This window comes from Nilaparvata lugens, chromosome 3, assembly GCF_014356525.2.
Source record: "Nilaparvata lugens isolate BPH chromosome 3, ASM1435652v1, whole genome shotgun sequence".
Classification (NCBI taxonomy): domain Eukaryota; kingdom Metazoa; phylum Arthropoda; class Insecta; order Hemiptera; family Delphacidae; genus Nilaparvata; species Nilaparvata lugens.
In genome coordinates this window covers 83639116-83660561 of record NC_052506.1, presented here as the reverse complement: position 1 = coordinate 83660561, position 21446 = coordinate 83639116, and the positions used below count along the sequence as shown (strand labels likewise).

The 21446-nt window shown below is 35.4% G+C and overlaps 1 protein-coding gene across 1 annotated transcript in view; it reads left to right on the top strand.

The window, feature by feature from the left end:
- The first annotated feature begins 24 nt into the window (after window positions 1-24).
- LOC111052878 (transcription initiation factor TFIID subunit 5) overlaps window positions 25-21446 on the top strand; it is a 39183-nt gene continuing 17761 nt past the window's right edge. Inside the window, exons 1-7 of the mRNA XM_022339687.2 lie at window positions 25-701; window positions 3058-3234; window positions 12110-12312; window positions 13915-14111; window positions 15183-15390; window positions 17187-17306; window positions 17881-18026. Coding sequence (XP_022195379.1) covers window positions 540-701; window positions 3058-3234; window positions 12110-12312; window positions 13915-14111; window positions 15183-15390; window positions 17187-17306; window positions 17881-18026 — 1213 coding nt within the window. The 5' untranslated portion in view covers window positions 25-539. The remainder of the gene's footprint in view (window positions 702-3057; window positions 3235-12109; window positions 12313-13914; window positions 14112-15182; window positions 15391-17186; window positions 17307-17880; window positions 18027-21446) is intronic.

Below are 21446 nucleotides of genomic sequence, written 5' to 3'. Positions count from 1 at the left end.
GATACGTGTATCATAATCAGGATTGTATTTTGCAACGCGTTGCCTGATCACAATCCGAAGTTCATGTTTGGGTTGTTGAGCTTGAGATTGAAGAAACATTATTAATTTGAGTATATTACTTTAATTTGAGAAACCTATAGGCTATTTATGAAATTCCAGTTAAAATCGAACTACTCAATGATTAGCGCCATTGAATTGAAAATTTACGCGTAGTATCATTTGCAACGTAATCGATCAGCCAACTTGCCGTCTGAATGGAAAATGGAAAAGGCCAAAAGGGTGAATTTATTGTTTATGCAGGATTTCAGTTTGTTTACACTTTTCTAAACTTATATTAATTCAAAGATCATAAAAATTATGCTTCAAATTTCAATTAGAATTAACTGTGTGCACTTTCAAACTGTTACATCTAGGATTGTCTCTGCATTATGCATTAAACTATTATAGGGACTTAATATTTTGAATAATTGGTGGATTCTAGGTTATGTCATAGTTCTTTAATTTTTTTAAATTAACTGCTAATTTAAAAACATTTCACCATGGAAAGTGAGAACAAGGAGAATGTTATCAAAGTAGAACCAACAAATAATGATTCAGGAGGTGATAATTCCAAATCCAAACAGGACAATTCTGATAAACCTGCTCCCGATAAAAGTACTGTACTGGCTGTTTTACAATTGCTAAGGAAATATAATTTAAAGGTAAAGTATAACATTCAAAGTAATTTTTAATCAGAATTATGTTTTCTTAAGCTATTATTGTACGTATTATAATATAAAATTATGATAACTGAAGACTGAGAAATTTTTGAGTACTGCAAAGGAATTTATTTATTTATTTGAGACTAGGTTATAGCCAATATTGGTGAGGCTGGTTTAACACTAAACTCGCCTATCATACCTACCTTGTTACATTTATCACCCATTTTTATAATTATTGCATAAATTGATTTGCGTTATGAGTATCTATAGATGTTTCCAAGCAAACCAGCATTACATCACTTATGCCTAGGCCACACCACACTCTGAACAAGTTGCTTACTGCAAGCACGTAATAGTTGACGCGAGTGTAAATAGAATATATTTGTGATTTAGTAATCCAGTATATGCAGTCCTTGACCGGCTGTCGCCAGACAGATCTCGTCAAAATTTGAAACAAAACACAAATAACTTGAGATGGCTGCCGATAGTTCGTTTTATGTTGCTCTGTAAATGGACTGCAATTCTAAATTATGAAATAGTCTCAAACTGTTCTAAAAGTTAACTTGTTTCATCTCTCAGTGAGTACAGAGGTTAGTTGATGAGTTTCTCACGTACCAGCATAAAAAACTTCCTATAATTCAGCTCACAAACACAAATCGGCAGTCTGATGAAAAATTTTAGTGTCTGTAAGGGGTAGCATTCATGTTCTTTCGACAGTCTGGATTAGGGCAGGTCAATGTTGCCTCGTCTCCTGGTATTGTGGTGATGCAGCTGGCCCCTCTCCCGGAAGGCATGAACCTCACTCCTTAGAGAGCTATACATGTACTGACTGTAGACTGTCAGTATTCTTAGACGTTTGAAAATTGGCCGGCAGTGCTCCAGGTAATGCGATGACGTGATAACAGGGAGAACTTACTTCTGTAGAAGGAGAATCCTTTCATAGCTACCCGAATGGCCCCATAGTACTATTCCATAGCTTATATGACTATGGAACAGCCCATGTCAGGCTGAAAATAAGTAGTTGGCAGGCACATTGCTTCTGCTTCAGTTTCCGCATAATAAACGTCACCCTGGCCAGTCGATTGCACAGCATGCTAATATGTCGCTCCCACGATAGAGTGGAGTCCATCACAAAACCCAAAAGTTTGAGCTCCGCCTAAACACGAGCCTGCAGACCATGCCGTAAGGTGCTCACCAGGTTCTGTGTTTCCCCCTCATTCAGACACAGTTTGTTTGATTTAAACCACTGCCTTGCCTTTTCTTCAAGTACATTTTTGGCTGGGCAACATCAGTTTGGGGGTCCTCATCCTGGGCCAGTAGGGTGCTGTCATCAGCAAACAATATAGTTCTTACTTGCACACTGAAGTCGTTGATGAATACAAGGAGCAACAGGACCAAAAATCGATCCTTGCGGCACTCCATAGATCACCTCCCTTAATCGTGATTCCGCACCATTCACCGATGTCACCTGCATTCTATTGAAGAGGTGATCCTCCATAGTTTTCTGGGGAATTCCACGTATCCCATACCTCTCCATTTTACCCAACAGTATGTCATGCGAGATACAGTCGAATGCCTTGGTAAAATCACATGAGGCAACAGATACCGACTGCCTACCCTCCATTGCCCCAAGCACCGACTCCACCAAATAACGCACTGCTCCTGTGGTTGATCTCCCTGACGGAGCCCATACTGGTGAGGTTGGAAGATGGAATTACTCTCAAAATAGATTGAAATCTGAACATACATCACCGATTCCATGAGCTTGCCAAATACTGGAATTATCGAGACTGGCCTGAAATTCGACAATTCATCAGGTTCAGCTTTCTTGAAGAAAGGTGGGTGCCATTTACTTTTGCTTGTCTGCCCGCCTTGCTAAGTCTTGACAAAAATCGGAATTTTTTCTGCACAAAAAGTGCAGGCGAGCATTGGTATGAGTTGCATCTAAATAATTATGAAATGACGGCCTGTAAGAATCTTGTTGCAGCTCATAATATTGCATAATTGAATTGAATTCATTTTTTTTCGTTTCCAACAAAATACAAGCATACAATGTAAATTTATACACAGCATACATAATAGAATAAGTGTAAGTTCACAATTATTAAAACTACGCTTACATGAACCTGAAGGCTGTGACCCGGTTTCTTGGGCACTTATTAAATATAGGTCTATTGGTTTTTATCAACCTTCCTTGGGGTTTATGGTCTGTAGGATTAATGATCTATTAACTTTAAATGTCTTTATAGTAATCTTTAGATTAAATGGTCGTTCGATTTAATAATATTGTCCTACAAATCGGGTCTGAATCAAGACAATTTCTAGTACAACTACTAACTAATTTTATTTTTCAAAGGGAACTGAAGAGATTCTCCGAAAAGAAATAAATCTGTCAGATATTGGCATATCTGAACCGGAATCAGAGGTCAGCAGTGTCTTATCGGCTTATAAAAGTGAAGGCGATCCTAATATCTATGAAGAATCTTACTCAGATTTGAAAAAGTTTATTGAGGGCGCACTTGATATTTATAAGGTGAGTATCAAATATAAATACTCTTTCCAATTAATAACATTTATGAAGCACTTATTTCATTATTTCACTTTAACAATAATACTTTTAACCCACTTTTCTAGTCTGGGTGCTGAGCCACATATTCAGCAGGCAAGGAGAGTCTTAATACTAAACTTATAATTTTCTGTTGAGGTAAAGGAATGTGAGTTTGTGGAAAGGTGGGCGAAGCGTTGTGTGGGGGGGTATGTTGAGGGGTGGGGGAAACAAATTCAGGATGATCGAATAGTCGCGCACATCATAAGACAAGGAAGTAGTAAAATATATTTTACAAACTTTATTTATTATTAGTAGGCTACATGTATACCTTCACAAATTACTTACATTTCAAAAATTAATGCTCAAAATGGCTGCCTTTCTCAGTAATGCGTGTATGTACTTGTTTCATCAGGTTTGATGAATGACACTTTTTCAGCATGTGTACATTGATGTTGTTAATTTCTGCTGTTGTTCATCTTCAGTTCATCCAGTGTGTGTGTTAGTGTGTTCTTATAAACACTTCTTTTAAGGTAACCTTACAGTAAGTGGTTTATTTACCCAACTTTACCCTAATTTCACCCAACTTTAAGGTAAAATTCGTTGCTCTTGAGAAAACGACATGCTCACAGAGCAGTAAACTCAGTAACACTAAAGACTTATAGTCTGTCCAAACTGCCATGAGCCCTGAAAGGTTAAGCCGACCCTCGCTCCGCCACGTGCAGGCACACACGCCCGGCCTACCTGCGCCATTGATATACTATGCATACTACGTAGTATATAATATATAAATTCTATATATCGATGACCTGCGCTAATGGGTCTTCTATGAATAAATATGTATATACCTGAGCTATCAACGACTATTCCTTGTGCTATTAAATTATACTTTTTTAACTGTTAATAATTATTTTTCTTAATTTGTATCTTAATCTAATTACTGAAATCTACATATTACTCTTTTCAAAATGAGTCTAAACACGGTGCATTTGTGACCTATAATAATTCTATGTCAGATATCTATTATCAAAGACCTTAAAGAGATATAGACCCACAATGCCTATGCCTTCCCAATGATAGCTCCTACTTGAAATTGAAGGCCGCCATTGGGGTATTTTAGCACGAGATATTATATAAATATATTTGTAATACTGTAGATCACGAAGGCATTGGTGGCATTGGTATGTAATAATCTTATGGGTTGCTCCCTCAATGGCGGATTTCAATTCCAAATACGACACTAGCGCTGCATGTGAGTCTATGCATCTTTAAGGTCTTTGTCTATTATCAAAGATATGATGATATGAGAATCCATTTTGATTGGTAATATTATAATGTGTTCTCTGTAGGATAACATTATGATTATAGTTCAACTATTATAATAGTTGGTCCATTACAATGTAATATTTTTCATTAAAGATATTTGCTAATAGATTTATGACATAGAACTATTATATTGTAATACCAGCCTTGAAGTTGTCACAATTGTACCGTGTTTGGACTCATTTTGAGAGGAATAATATTTAGAGTTCAGTAATTGGAGTAAAAATTAAGTAAAGTTGACAGTTTACTGAAGTGGAAAAATGCATTTTTGAGCACAAGGCGATTCATAGAAGAATCATTAGCGGGCAGGAAGACAGGCCGTCCCTTTACACACACACACACACACACACACACACACACACACACACACACACACACACACACACCACACACACACAGAAGGAAACTGTGCTTGTGTATGTGAGTAGTAGGAGGGTCGGCCTAATCCTTCAGAGCTCATGCCTGTTTGAACAGAGGATAATGTGGCTAGTATTCAGTTCAATGATCTCTAGATTTGTTGTAGGTACTACATGTGATGCTATCTCGCAAAAGCCAGCATTACTAATTTATGGAAACTACTATTTACAGGCAGGTTCATTCATATGTGCGTAACTTTCCGATCTTTCTGTATAATATTGCCTTCAAAACCGAACACCACATCCATAGATTATCTACTCACTACCCATCTGACAATATCTACAACAAATCTGGACTGTGTAAAATCAGATTCAATGACTGCCACTGCTAGTTATAATGTTAAGGTATAACAGAAAAGTATATTGTTACAGCACGAGTTAGGCATGATACTGTATCCAGTATTTGTACACATGTATCTGGACTATACACCTTTTCCAATCGTATCTGAGAAAGTATCAATTTTATTTAGTATCAATAGTCACTTGTAATTGAGAGAATGTCAGATGTACATGAGAATAGTCAATATGTATTTGTGAAGTCAACACATGTAATTGACAGTAGTGAATTGTATTTGAGAAACCGACAAATGTAATTGAGAATAGTCAATTGTATTTGAGGAACCGTCAAATGTAAATGAGAGAATTTTCCAATTGATATGTCGTGATTCTTCTGTAGCCTACAGTACAGGTTTGATTTTAGCAGGAAAGGATACTGTACTACGTACACAGTATTCCAATTACTACCATAGTCTTTGCATGGGGGCAAATTAATATTTTCAATGGTGAAAGTATTTCCCCTGTACTGTTAACGCATGATTAATGAGTATCATTTCTATGTATGTATTGGCAACGCGACTTTTGTCTCCAAACATTTTGTGAAATATTGCACTTGATGGAGATCAAATTGAACTTCGGCGCAATTGAACTCTATCATTGATCAATTGAATCTCTTGATCAAACGATTCGGCAATTCTTCAATGGATTTTGGGGCTTGAAAATACTTTTTTTTCGAAAACTAAACGTTTTATTGGAATATTAAATATATTATCATATTATTTTATTTGAGTACAGTTATGAAAAATATAAGTACAGGAAGTACTGGTTTTTTAAAATTATTTTTCAATTACAACGGACAACTTCTCGATTTCAAATCGTATGTTCTCAAATTGAAATGATAATTTCTCAAATAAAATTCACTATTCTCAATTACAAGAGTAATGACTTCTCAAATAAAATTCACTATTCTCAATTACAAGAGTAATGACTTCTCAAATACAATTGACTATTCTCATTTACATCTGACGCTTTCTCAAATACAAATGACTATTCTCAATATTACAATTGATACTTTCTCAAATACAGTTGGTAAAGGTGTAGTTATAAATTCACTATTCTCAATTACAAGAGTAATGACTTCTCAAATACAATGGACTATTCTCATTTACATCTGACGCTTTCTCAAATACAAATGACTATTCTCAATATTACAATTGATACTTTCTCAAATACAGAATAAGAATAAGAATAAGAATGTTTTTATTCCTTCAAGCATTGTTTACATTGCAATTGGAAACGTCAAATAAATACACAGTCAAAACATGTAAAATATTACTAAAACTAGACATAAGTTGAGAATAGGCTAATTGATTTTCAACACAAACATATCAATATAATCGAGTACGGTAAGATCACATAATGTTCTTATCTTCTAAAATCACAGAATATCTTCTAATTGAGGTTCTTCAAAGATTAATAAGGTTTTCATAATTAGGCAAAATCTTCCACTGTTACTTGATAAAAATCAGAATAGAATATAAGGGGGTTTTCAAAAGGAGAGACTCTAAACAACATTTAAATTTTGATTCGTGTAAAACCCTAACCGAATATGGTAGTGCATTGAAAAGCTTTAATGATATGAGACTTGGACTATTTAATACCTTGCTTAATCTTGAGTAGGGTACATCAATTTTGGATTTGTTCCTAGTATTGTAGCTATGTATTTCATCCCTACAGTGGAACAAGCCTATCTTTCTCTTTACACTCATCAAGAGCCTGAAAACTACCATGCCATGCAAAGTCATGATTTTCTCTCCAACAAATAGAGGCCTACAATGATCCAAATATGCTGCACCAGAAATTATCCTAAGAGCTTTCTTTTGTAGTAAGAATACTTTCTGTGCATCTGGAGCACACCCCCATAGTTCCAGGCCATACAGAAACACACTCTGGAAGAAAGCAAAATAGCAAGTTCTCATGTATTTTTTGGGAACAGAGTCGCTGAGACTGCGTAACAAGTAAATTACCCTGGAGAGTTTTGAACATAAATTATCTATGTGAGAACTCCAGGAAAGCTTTTGGTCCAGTGTAATACCAAGAAGCTTAGCATTTTTTGCACCTTCACTAACCTGTCTCAGTGCAAGCAATAATATCTGGGTTTTATCTTTATTAAGCAGCAAACCATTTGCCTTGAACCAAACTGCAGCCTCATCCTGACACTTGTTCATTTTTTGTTGGAGAGTATTCAGGTCTTTATCTATTGTAATTATGGATGAATCATCAGCATAGCATACAACTTTTGATCCAATGTTGTACTCAATATCATTCATCATAACTATGAAAAGTAGAGGCCCAAGAATGGAACCTTGAGGGACCCCGTGAGGAACAGATAATGGATTTGAGAGATTGGAGTTTATACATACAGACTGACTTCTATTGTTTAAATATGATTTCAAAAGTTTAAGTGCCTTGTTGCGTACACCCAGATGATGGAGTTTCTTCGATAAAATATTATGATCGACAACATCGAAAGCTCGACTCAGATCGAATAGTACAACTCCTGTGAAGTTTTTATTGTCAAAACTATTTTCAACATCGCTCACTACAGAGGTGACTGCATCAACTGTAGACTTTCCTTTTCTAAAGCCAAATTGAGAAGTTGAGAACAAACCATTACTCTCGAAAAACTCGTACAATTGACCGGCAATAGCATATTCTAGAATTTTGCTAAAAATAGGTGGAATTGAGATGGGTCTAAAATTTTCAGGCAGATCTTTAGAACCTTTTTTATGAATAGGCACTGTTCTGGAATGCTTGAGTTTCAGTGGAAAAATGGAATCTCTTATACATGCGTTGAAACAAGTTGTTAATGGTGCCAGTATGAAATTTATGACAGTTTTCATCATAGAGCTGGAGTGGTGATAAATATCTTTAGTTGAAGATGATTTCATTCTAGAGACTATATTAGCAATTTCCTGACATGACAATTCTCTTAGAACAAATTCATGCAAGGATCTAGGGGCAGAGGCCAGAAGCTCCTCAGCCAACACATTGGATGGATCAATAGAATCTCGCATTTTTGAGACTGATTTCACAAAATAGTTATTGAAATCTTCGGCTGAAACAGATGTTATACTAGATTGTGTTGGTTTGGAACTTTTTCTAATAACTTTCCAAGCAGCTGCACATTTATTATTGGCTGATTCAATAAAGTCTGCGTTGGATTTCAGCTGTGTCATTTTCAGCTCAGCTTTATACATTTTCTTCAAGTTATTATAAGTTAATCTGGCTGAGTCTGTTCTATTATTCTTGAACCTGTCATACGCAATGAGGACAAAACATCTCAAACTCTCCAAGGCAGGAGAAGTGAGGTGAGGTTTCTTCTTACTAGTACTAGATCTTGAATTACAATTAAATAGTGGAAAAGACTCAATAAACAATTCTTGAAACTTATTAAAAAATGAATTAAAATTACATTCAGCATTTCCATATATAAGAAACTCTCTCCAATCAACTGAACTGAGTCTACAACAGAAACTATCAAGTCCAGCATCAGTTATTGGTCTTGATTTAAATTTTTGAAGACTATTATTCATAGGGTTTTCACCTCTAGCCTGACTGGGAAAGATATCAGATTTTAGATAGAGACATAAAGCGTCATGATCACCCAAAGCAACAGGTTCTACTTTCACAGAGAATAAGTCAGGACTCAAGTCTGTAGCGATGTTGTCAAGTGCTGAGTCAAGTCTAGTAGCCTCGAAATTAGTAAGATACAAATTTACAGACTTCAAAATATTAACTAATTCAGATCTGTCTGGGTTTCTAGATAAAACATTTACGTTAAAATCACCACCAACTATGAAATGATATTTATGTTTATGTTTTGTACTTAAAAATAATATAAGTTTTTCCAATGACTCAAGAAAAAGATTCAAATTACCACTTGGCGACCTATAAACTACTATTACTATAATATTTAGTTTCTTTACAATGATACCAGCAAATTCATGATGAATTTCACAGTTAAAAGCAGTCATATCAATGGCCCTGATATGATCAGTAAGTTTATTTGCTACAAAGATAGCGACACCACCATTTCTTGCACTCGCTCTACAGAAAGCAGATACCAGTGAAAATCCATTTATATTGATCAGATCTATGACATTTGCTCTCAACCAATGCTCAGATATACAAAGCACATCAAAATTCTTATTATTATTATTAATCATTTCAATCTCGTTAATTTTATTGCCCAGACATTGTACATTACAAAAGAATAATGAAAAATTATTTTTCTTACAGTGTACGTCTAAATTGATTTGTTTATTACATGGGAAGACCTGTCTAAAAAATGTTGAGATTGATAGGTAGTTCTGTCTGAAATATTATGATAAGCTTGTGAAACAGGAGTGTGAATTGTCTTGAAATTGTTTGATAAATCTTGATGATCGGCTTTTGAGGATGATTGAGGAGTATGAAATGTTTTATCAAGAGTTTGGCACAAAGGTGATGAAATGGTCACGGTATCAACAGTTCTTCCAATGTGAGATTTGATTGCACGTGAACTGGTATTCTCGACTTTAGTATTTGCGGACACAGGTTTGGCAACAGAAAAGTCTTTCACAAATTTCGTTAGCCTGTTGACCAGAATCCTTTTCCCGCGTCGGTTGAGGTGGAGCCCGTGCCTTGTGAAATGAGATTTTCCGAGGAATGTGTTAATATCCAAGTAGTGAATATTTAAACAGCCTATATAGCTTCCAACTGCTCTTGATAAATACGAATTAGCATAGGAGATATATTCATTAAGAGAAGGATCATCATATCTGTAGGGCACACTGCACAAGAGGAGATTTGACTTAATATCGATCTCTGTGAGCGACCGCATTGCTTGGTTCAATGTCAACTGGAACGGTTCATCCCGATGTAGGTCGTTTGAACCAGCCGCTACTATAACAAAATCTTTTTCTGTGAAATTCTTTATCAAACAAAGACCATCTTGGACAACATGCTTCAACTTGGCACTTGATTTTGTGCAGACCAATACATCAAAATCCTCTCCAAATTCTCCCGTATGATCGCAAAGCTGCTTTCCCTGACTATCCGTCAGAATTGTAACTTTTTGTTTCTTTTTGGAAGAATTTTTACGACGACTAAAACCCAATATTTCCGGTTCAATCTGAGTAGAGAAGGGTTGGTGAACGTCAGCCGTTATTTGTAGTCTGCGTGGCAGTATCAGGGGTGACGACATATTCGAAGAGAGCACCGAAAATCTGTTCTCAGTCTCGATGGATTTATTAGTCACTCTTTGTTCATTTCTCCGCTTTACAACATTTCTAGGCGTTATGAAATCTGTCGAATTTTGAATTAAAGAGATATCTTCTCTATTAGGAATACTATTTTGCTCAGTCTGAATAATGTTTATGATAGCATTTTTACTTTTTAACTCTTCACTCAAATTACGTTTCGTTTTTTCTAGACTAACAATACGAGATTTTAATAAGCCTATTTCCTCATCTGCTTTTCCTTCATTGATCAATGATTCTTCAAAGCATTCTTCTCTTCTGTTTTTCTCATCACTCAAGAGTTTTGACAAATGCTTATTCTCTTCTACTAGCTCTTCCAGATTGTTTCTTAATTCATAGTTGTCCGAAATAGAAACGTCCAGTTTATTTAAGACTCCGATTATATCTGGAATCAAGTCAGTAATTGCATTGGTCGAATATTTTTCGGCGATTGTTGAGAGAGTTTTTCTGACGTTAACTGCCAATTCTACAACATCAGTATTAATTAGATCCCCGTTTAAATTATCGAGATCCGATTGTGCTCGAATCAAATTTTCGCGCCTACGGCGAGTAGTCATTGGCTTCATAGTCTCTATGAAAAGTAACAGCAAGGGTTCTATTGAAAGCGAAAGTTCACTGATAAGAAAAACTGGGCTAAAAACAGCAGTCGACAGTCAGCGTTGTTATAGCAACCAAAGACGCTACTTATTTTGCTAGTATTTACGTCAGCCGGTGCCTCATGTACCGGTATGAAAACAAGATAAGAAGAAACACTATCAGTTGTAGGCTACACAGGAATGAAGCCGCTTGAAACAAGGAGTTATTGAGCAGGTGAAGTTGAGAGAATATTATTGAGAGTGAAAATGATTCAAGTAGCAGAAAGGATAACTCCGAAGATTGTCTCTCAAACAGTCAATCGTAACACTTGAGCATGGAATAAGAATTGATACGGAGAAACAGCAACGTTCAGGAGTATTCCTTTTTATATCTCTTTTCTCAATAGTATGATTATTTGAAACAGTTTTCGTGAGGGTAAATTTATATTTGTAAGGTTCTTTGCAGAGGGTTCAAAGTTCGTTCAGCTCGAAAAAGTGTAATCAAACTATCTTTTCTAGCTCTGTCAGGTAGGTTAGAAACACAAATGAAATCCAGGATTTAATAATTAATGCACCGTACTCACTTTCTTTACACTTAACTGAAAGTCCATCACTAGCTTTTATAAAGAATCTATCGATTATTGATGAAAAACCACCGAAAACCTAATTAAATATGAAAAATAACAGACACAATACTAGAGCAACTATTTGAGGCAGCCAGTGCTACCAACCCTTACAACGATACAACGAACCCCAACGCTTACAGTTGGTAAAGGTGTAGTTATAAATTCACTATTCTCAATTACAAGAGTGATGACTTCTCAAATACAAAATTGACTATTCTCATTTACATCAGATCTGACGCTTCCTCAAATACAAATGACTATTCTCAATTACAATTGATACTTTCTCAAATACAGTTGGTAAAAATGTAGTTATAATCGTTATAAAAGAACGTATATTGTTACAGCATGAGTTAGGCATGATACTGTATCCAGTATTTGTGCACATGTATCTGGAGCTGGTTTACAACAGCCACGAGTCGCAGGCGATCAGGTTTATGGAGAAGTACGGTCGCGACCAGGAGGATTACTACCAGGACGATGTGAAGCGGCTGTCGCAGGTCACCAAAAAGGACCATATGAAGGGCAACGAACTCACTGACACCTTCAAGTAAGAAATTTATGTAACATGTTCATTGTGAGATTAAGGCTCAACTCACACTTACGCGACTCAGGTCGAGAAGAGACTCGACTCTAGTAGAGAGCATCTGTTTCCAAATGGTGACACTCAAACCAGTCAATTCTTGTCCTCCGCGACGTCACCATTTGAAAACGCATGCTTTCTACTAGAGTAGAGTCTCTTCTCGACCTGAGTCGCGTAAGTGTGAGTTGAGCCTTACATTATAAAGTCAGTTCAAATGATAATATGTCCATAGTGAGTCACGTTATAGTCAGTACAAATGATACGAAGGCATTGCTTCCATTTTCCCTTTTCCACCGACTTCTTTAGTAAATAACGATGATCCCAATCATGATGATTCCATAAACCCAATTGGTCAAACTGTTCTTGAGATATAAATTATTTTCTGAACATATTATTTTGATTTTCTCTTCATTTCAACCCATAAAACCGGTTCCCAGAAATTGGCACTTTACATAGAAACACTCTGTGTATGAATATTTATGAAATATTTATACATTATATAATTATATAATATAATAATAATAATATTCATATTTATTTATGTATGAAATTATGGACATAACCAATAACTTATATAATATTTGGACAATTTGAAACTAAATTAGGAAATTGAAGAAGTTTTGGGCAATAGCCTGTTTTTTCTTTTCAGATCGTTGTATTGTTTTTGCTAACCTAATAAATAATATTGTATATTCTGTCTGTAATATGAATTGCCTCTTTGAACTTGTTTAAAGTAATTGAAATTTCTTTTTTAATTTTACACTTCTTCCTTTCATGGGCTAGTCATTACTGCCCTCCAAAATCAACCTATCTCTTCCTGGGTCATCCGCGATCTATCCTTCCTATTGACATATCACTTCATCCAAAATATTCCAGATCGTTTTTTCTTTGACAGTCCTTTTTATAATCCATTTTTTCGGTCCTATCGGAAACAATTTTAAGGTGCGTACAGATACACGCGCCTCCAACATTCCTCCGCAATCGCTCCGCCCTCGCTCCACACTCGCTCCGATCATGAACGTTACGGGAGTTGTTAGCTCTTCTCGCGTTCCACTCTTGCTCCCCGGTCGATCATCAACCGATCTGCTCGAGTGACGTTCAATTGCGGAGCAGAGCGAAAGTCTGTACGCACCTTTATAATTACTGATGCTTAATCTATTTGTCATACAAAGTGATCAAAAAGTCCCTCCGCAGTGAAATATATAAATAAATACTCAATCACTTTGAAACAAATATTTATAACAACAGTGTTTCAATTTATTGAACTTACTTGTATATTCATTACAGTAGATGTTGAAAGTACCTTCCTTGTTAAGGTGGAGTAAAGCGGTAGTAAATTGTCAAAGGGGTTTCTAAACCACAGATAAGAAGAATCTCCTACTTTGTGTCTAAACAGAACACAATATGCCACTACGCAGCTACTGCGGAGAGACTTTTTGATCACCCGGTACATTGTCAACAGCTACCGTACTACAGCATATGCATTTTTCATTTTTTTTCATGTGCCGTATGTGTATGATATTCTATTTTTTTGCAAGAAATTAACTTTGAAATGTGCAACTGTCACAGGTCGAATGAGTTTATAATTCGTATGTCGAGGGATACACTGACCATCTTGAAGCGGCACCTTCAGGACAAGAAGCAGAGCATTCTGCTGAACATCATTCAGGAGCATCTGTACTTTGACATGTATGAGGGCGTCGCCAGGAATAAGCAGCAAATAAAGGCTACCGCCGGATCAATGGTCGGCGAGGCTACAAGGCAAGGTAATACAGTCATTTTATTTATTCAATCAATATAGGCTAAATCTATCTACAGAGTGAGTCATATGTATGGGAACCCTTCAATAAGTTGGAGACTGTTGTAGATATAATACTGTAACTATCAGGATAAGTTATTGGTCGAATACTCTACCTTTTGACGTACAACTCAATTTCAACCTCTCATAAGGGGGTGAGTTTGGGGTTGTAACTCGAATATTTTAAATCTAAACACACATTGTGTGGTACACCATTTTAAAGGCCTTTTCAAAACAAGAAAGATGACATCAATAAAAATGTTCTATGATACGTATATCCAAAATGGCGGCTGATTGAAGTTTTAGTTTTTACTTGAAACTTCATTCAGCCACTGTTATAAATCTATTGTAATTTGATGTAAAATCTATTCTCTGTTATAAATGTATTGTATTTTGTTTAAATCTAAGTAAGTGTTTATTTTTCTATTGAAGAAAACAGATCTTCAGACACTAGAAAATTTTGATCTTGAGAAAACTAGCATTGACTAACTGTTGAATTTTATACTTTATTTAAATTATTAATTAACTAAATTTTATATTAAATTAGAGTATCTGAACGAATATTATGTGTTTTGTAGTAGTGATTGGACATATCAAAAGGGGGGTGTCCTACCTCAATTTGGAGGCATCAACTTACAAATAACTGTTCAATTTTTCTCATTATGTGCCGGTTGCACAAAAGCCGGTTGAATTTTAATCGTGATTAATCTCACGAAAACCAATCAGAGAAGCCTACTTTTAGAAAAAAAACCTTCTCTGGTTGGCTCTCGTGAAATTAATCACGGTTATAATTTAACCAGCTTTTGTGCAACCGGGCCTAATCACTACCTCCGTAAACAAAGCCGTAGTGCATTCGTGTGACGTCAGACCAGGTAGGGCTCCTACACCAATAAAAATTCGTTGGAGCCCCACCTGTGCTGATGTCACACGAATGCACTACGGCTTTGTTTACGGAGGTAGTGGCCCAATACATTTGTTTATTTTGTTGATTGATAATAATCTGAATATGTATATCGTTTGTTATTGTTTGAATGCACAGATAACAAAGCAAAGGTGTTTTACGGCATGCTGAAGGAGCCGGACATCCAGTATGTGCCGCTGGAGGAGGATGACGAGGCGGGGGAGGGGGGAGGAGAAGGAGGCGATAAGCCGAAGAAGAAGAAGGCGAAAAAGGACCCGATGTTCAGCAAGAAGCCGAAATCTGATCCCAATGCGCCGCCTGTCGATCGTATGCCGCTGCCCACTCTGTGAGTGCACCCAACACTTCAAAACTGTCAGCATCTCTTTTTATAAATCCTTGGTCATTTGACACAATCACTTGAGGCTGTGCAAAGGCTAAAAATTAACTTTCTACTGGTGATATTTTTCTAAGTTCTTCGATTTGTATATCATGAAGCTATCAAAATGAAAAAGATTTCTTAGGAAAACATTTTTTTCCCGGTTATTACTTCTTGAGATATGAGCGCCTAAAGTTTAAACTTTTGGGACAGAACATTTCAAGTACGGTAAGAGATAAATCCATGAGATTTAGAGGATAGATTCTTAATGGTATTGTTGATTTAATAAAACAAATATTTTCTGAAATTATCAATTTTTGAGAAAGTTATTCAATTTACCAAAAATAATTCAACAAAAAGTTATTTTTGGTAATTTTTATTAATTTCAATAACTTTCTCAAAAATTTATAGCCAAGTGAACTTTGGCGACCTGATAGCAACTGAAACTTTATCATTTCATTATTTGAAGATGTGGTATCTACAATCATAATTTTAAAATGGTTTAATTTTTAAAGAGGAAAATGTTCAGATACTCAACTAATTGTTCAATGCAATCAAACATTACAAATATTATTTTAATCTATTGAAATTGAAACTATCTTTATTTTTCTTAGAAAGTACCTACAAACAATATACATATACAAAACTTGAAGAAGGTTCCTCACATGGGCAAAGCCTGTGTACGAGGAACGTGTTCTCTACAATTCCATATACTTGAATATACAATGATAGATATGACAATGATAAAACACAATTGAAGAAGAAAACAATTTCAACCAATAATAAGCACTAAACCATAACATATTTCCAAAACAAAAGAAACAGAGCAATAATAATTATCAATTACAAGATATCACTGTACTTACAGATGTAAAATTATAATTAATGGTATTAGAATACTTACAAGTAATTAAACCTAATAGAGACATCCCAAATATCATCATCATCATTTTCACTTCAGGGATTAGGTTTATTAATTAACCTGTTCCGGTACCCATCTCTTTCTTGGCCTCCCTACATCTCTTTTTCCAGTAGGTCTATAGTTTTGGACTTCAAGGGCCATTCTTCCAGGTGGCATTCTATCCAAATGACTGCACCAGTTGCGTCTATTTTGAATAATTCTTTCATGTAGAGGAGCAACCAATAAAACCTGTCTTATATCAGTATTTCTGATTCTATCAACTCTAGTGCAGCCAAATACGCTCCTTAGAAACCTCATTTCTGCAGCTTGAATTCGACTGTCCATTCTACGTGTGTGAATCCAATTCTCACTTTCATATAGGAGAGTCGGAACTGCAATGGTATTATAGAACTTTATTCTAGTTTCTTGTCTTGTTTTATTTTTGAGGTTTCTATGTATAGTGCCACATATTTTCTGAAACTTTGACATTTTATTGTATACATCAATATCTGTATCATATGTTACATCATTACCAAGATAGTTGAAATTTTTCACTTGTTCTATTAATTTTCCGTTCAATTCTATTTTGGTTCTGATTGGATATTTTCCTTTGAATGCCATTGATTTGGTTTTTATAACTGATATTTTCAAATTGTAATTTTCAGCAACTCTGTTCAACATGAAAACTGATTTTTGTAAGGAATCTTCATTTCTCTGAATTATCACTAAGTCATCCGCAAACATAATTGAATTCACAAAACTATGGGTTGAGAGCTGATACCAAATATTAATATTAATATTCATTCTGCGAACTATGGTGTTTGATTTATTCTTCCATTCATTATTGTAATGTATATTTTTACAGGAAAGATGCTGACAAAATAGAAAAGATCAAAGCTATGCGAGAAGCTACAAAACGAGTTACACTGGGACCTGAGTGTCTGCCTTCTATTTGTTGTTATACCTTGCTCAATGCCAATCACACGTGAGTTCATATTCCATGTTTTTAAATTAAACAAACGAAACTATTCAATCTTCTTTCAAATCTGTCATTGCACATTAAATCCAATTTATTAATCTTTGAACATCAATTTCACAAACAATAATTTATTGTTGTAACCCATTTCAACAATTTGTTGGTGGGACAGTCAAATCCTACGATTAAGGCCAGCTATTCAAGCTATTCCAGCTATGATTGAAAGAGAAATAAAAATTGAATGTTACACTTTATGTGACATAATTTTCCATCCATCAAGAGCTTATCAATTATTATTTAATTTCAAAATTTTGAACACTATTGTTTTCAAGCAGCAGGTAGCCCGTGTTCCGCAAGGCTCCAATTGAAAACTTGACCTACTGAAATCTTGAAGAATTCAAAATAGTCCTATAACCATCCTCGGTAAATTAAGAATCTATATGCAAAATTTCAAGTTAATCAGTTCAGACGTGAGGATGCGTTATTCGTGAATCTCCTATCCCGTACGTGATTGAGCCAATTCTCTCCTTTATTATATCATTGATTTGCTCCCAAATAATTATAGATTATTCTCTTTTGCCAGTGTCACTTGTGCTGAGATATCTGAAGATTCGAGCACACTGGCTGTCGGGTTCTCGGATTCTATCATCAAAGTTTGGAGTTTGATGCCTCAGAAGCTGCGTGCAATGAAATCGGCTGAACAGCTACAAGATATCGATCAGGAAGCAGGTAATACCATCACTTTTTTCACCTAAACCTCACTTAACCTGTTTTTTTTATTATATAGGAAGTCTATTTATACAAAAAAGTTTAAAGTTTTTGGTTTCACGTTTTAATCATGGCTTGGCTGCACATAAGTCTATTAAATTGTACTGTGATTAACTGTGGTCTAATTACGTCATAGCATTGTCTCCAGATTTGTCCATTTGTTCTTGTAGCATTGGTTCGGATTTTCAGTTAGATGACGTCATGTAACCGCGTTTAAATTTAATAGACGTAAGCTACATGCAACCGGGAAATACGATGTTATCACGTCATAAAAATGCGTTGGCTAGGAACTCTTTTTCAAATCCAGGTCAAATTTATCTCGAATCATTCCTATTATTATTCATGCATCTACATTTTTTATAGAAACTGCAAATTAAATCATTCTAATAACTTACGTATTGTTGACAATGTTTCCTAACAACATAACCTAAAATCTAAAACCTAAAAACCGGTCGTCTGATAGGCACTGCTGATTGCGCTATCTATCGGCCAAGTGTAACAATTATATCAGCTGGGCTACCAAAAATGCTGACTCCAGATCACGCGGTTCAGATTTGAATTGCAGATTGCAGATCAAAAATATTTGTTGGCTGGTATTTTGAATAGAATAAAATATTTTTAAAATTGTATAAATTTTTATTGTCTACTAATATTAAGAATATAATATCATACAAACATATATTTCATGAGTTGATCAAATTTCTGGTTGTGGTATTGAATTCAGTTGACTCAATGACAGACACCTCTATTACGCTTTCTCATCTGAGCTTAGACCTTCTAACCTATTACCATGTAAGTTTTAAAATAGAGATGCTTCTCATGTTATTTAAATGGAGTCACTTTTACTCCCTAGGGAGTTTTTCTGTTTTTTACTACCTAGAGCGAAAAAGTGACACTTTAGTATCATGTTTGAGGGAGTAAAGTAAGTACTTTAGACAGTAGGTGGAGGAAAAATTATTTTATTAGCAGTTTTTATAAAAATGTAGGTGGAGGAAAAATGTTGTGTATATCACGAGTGAAAAATGTTTTTTCTCCCTCGGGAAAATTGTTGCCCTCGGCTTCGCCTCGGGCTTCAAACTTTCCCTCAGGGAGAAAAAACAGTACTTTTCACTCTAGATATACAAATAACTATTTACAGAATATCGAACTCAACTCAAATTGTCTTCCTTCCATGCTCTGCTGGGCAGAAAAATGATATCATTGATTCTTTTAGGAGTGTTCACACATTCACAGTCTGCCGAATTGTGACCACTCTCATAATAACAAATTGTATTGTTTTTGCTCATGTGTGAACACACTCATAAGAGCCAATTGTTTTCTTTTCCGGCAATTTGGGAAGTCTCCCATTAGAACCAATGTTATTAATTTTCAGCCCATTCATAAAAACCCAATTCGTGTGAACACTCATAAAAACAAATGGTATTGCTTTCCTGTCCATGTTATAATGACAGTGAAGAAAGATAGAACGGCGGTGCCGATTCTCTTCATTGCCACTGCCTACTTTAGAGGATAGCTGATATACTGGTTTATCAGATGTAATATTAACTGTTTAAAATAATCAATTATATTTTATTCGTCAAGGAAAATAAATTCAATGATTAAATACTAAATTTTCATTATTGAGATGAAATATTTTGTAAATTAATTATATTTGTACATTGTTAAAAACCGATCTGGTAACGTTGCAGAGCTAGAAAAGGATAGCGCTATCTGCTTTGTCGAATGATAGAAAATGATAGACAAACAACACCAATGTTAATAAAATATTTTCATAATTTTTATTTATTTTTAACATTTAACAATACACACATCAAATACATGATTAGAAAAGGATCAACAGGCCTACTCCAAAACTATTCCCTTTCCGAATTTTGATAGTTGTAAGCCAATGTCTAAAAGGTTGGTTATGTTGCTTCACTTTGAATTAAATTCCGAGTCCAGAAATATACTAACTAAAATTTAGAATTTACGAAGATGAATCACATGAAAACCTTAAAAATGTTATAAATTATTTATTTTGACAATTAGGTAAAACTTTCATTTATCATTCTTCGACTTAGTCTCCTTGACTTTTATGCAAGTGTTCCACCTCTTTGGAAGTGCATGAATACCACGTTTCAAGAATTTTTCGGTTGTGTCTGTAGCCGCTCGTGCACCGCGGTTTTCACTTCTTCATCACTTTGGAAATGCTTGTCTCCCATTGCATCTTTAAGCTTTCCAAACACATGAAAGTCACTAGGGGCGAGGTCTGGAGAATAAGGTGGGTGAATGAGGCATTCAAATTTGATATTCTGGATAGTTTGAACTGAGAATCGGGCCCGTATGTGGTCTGGCTTTGTTAAGTGCATGAATACCACGTTTCAAGAATTTTTCGGTTGTGCCTGTAGCCGGATTGCCCTGCCAACTTTGTTTGCTATAACAACACACCTGAAGTGAGAAGTACTTGCCGTTTACTTCTGATTTCTTGCCAAAGTTGATTTTTCAAGATATTTGAATGAGAAGTACTGTTTACTGTCATTTGCCTGTCAATGTTATGCTCCAAAATTACTCCGTTTACATCGCATAAGGGAGTCAGCAAGAGTTTTCCTGCTGATCGCTGAGTTCGGATTTTTTAGGGGGTTTTGACGATGAGCTAAGGCGCCATTCCTTACTTGCTCTTTTTGTTTCTCGTTGATGATGATGTTTGTTTCTGGACAAACATGAATCACCATACTGTACTGCCATCATGCAATGAATTTTCTTCAATTTGACACCTACAATGACCAAAAAACGAATGACTGATAGCTGTTCTAACGCGGTGCATATTGATACTGGGGCGGTCATATTGTAACTGAAGTCACCGCCAGTTGTATGTAGCAAGGTCACTGATGCACCAGGTAGTCATTGTGTGAGTTTCATCGAACATCCCTGCCAACTACCGGATCAATCCTACAACTTCTCGGAACTTTACAGCAATTTTAGGGCCGGTTTCCGAGCTCGAGATTTGGCTAAGTTCTAGACTTTAAACAGCTGGAGTCAGAAAATTGGCTTTCCGAAACGGGGTGTAGTCGCAGTCATTGTCATAGTTACGTTCGAAAAACTAGAAAATTGAACACAAAATAAAATAAAGAGAAAATAGTGTAAAGTCTCAGCTATTTTGAATTATTTAGGAATGTTTAATCTCGTCAAGGAAAAACGTTTCCAATTATAGAAATGAGAAAATAAAAACTGCGACTACTGTTATAAAAGCTGCGACTACGCCTCGTTTTGGAAAGCCAATTTTCTGACTCCAGGTGTTTAAAGTCTGTTTAAACACAAGGTTTAAAGGTGTTTAAACACAAAATAAAATAAAGAGAAAATAGTGTAAAGTTTCAGCTATTTTGAATTATTTAGGAATGGTTA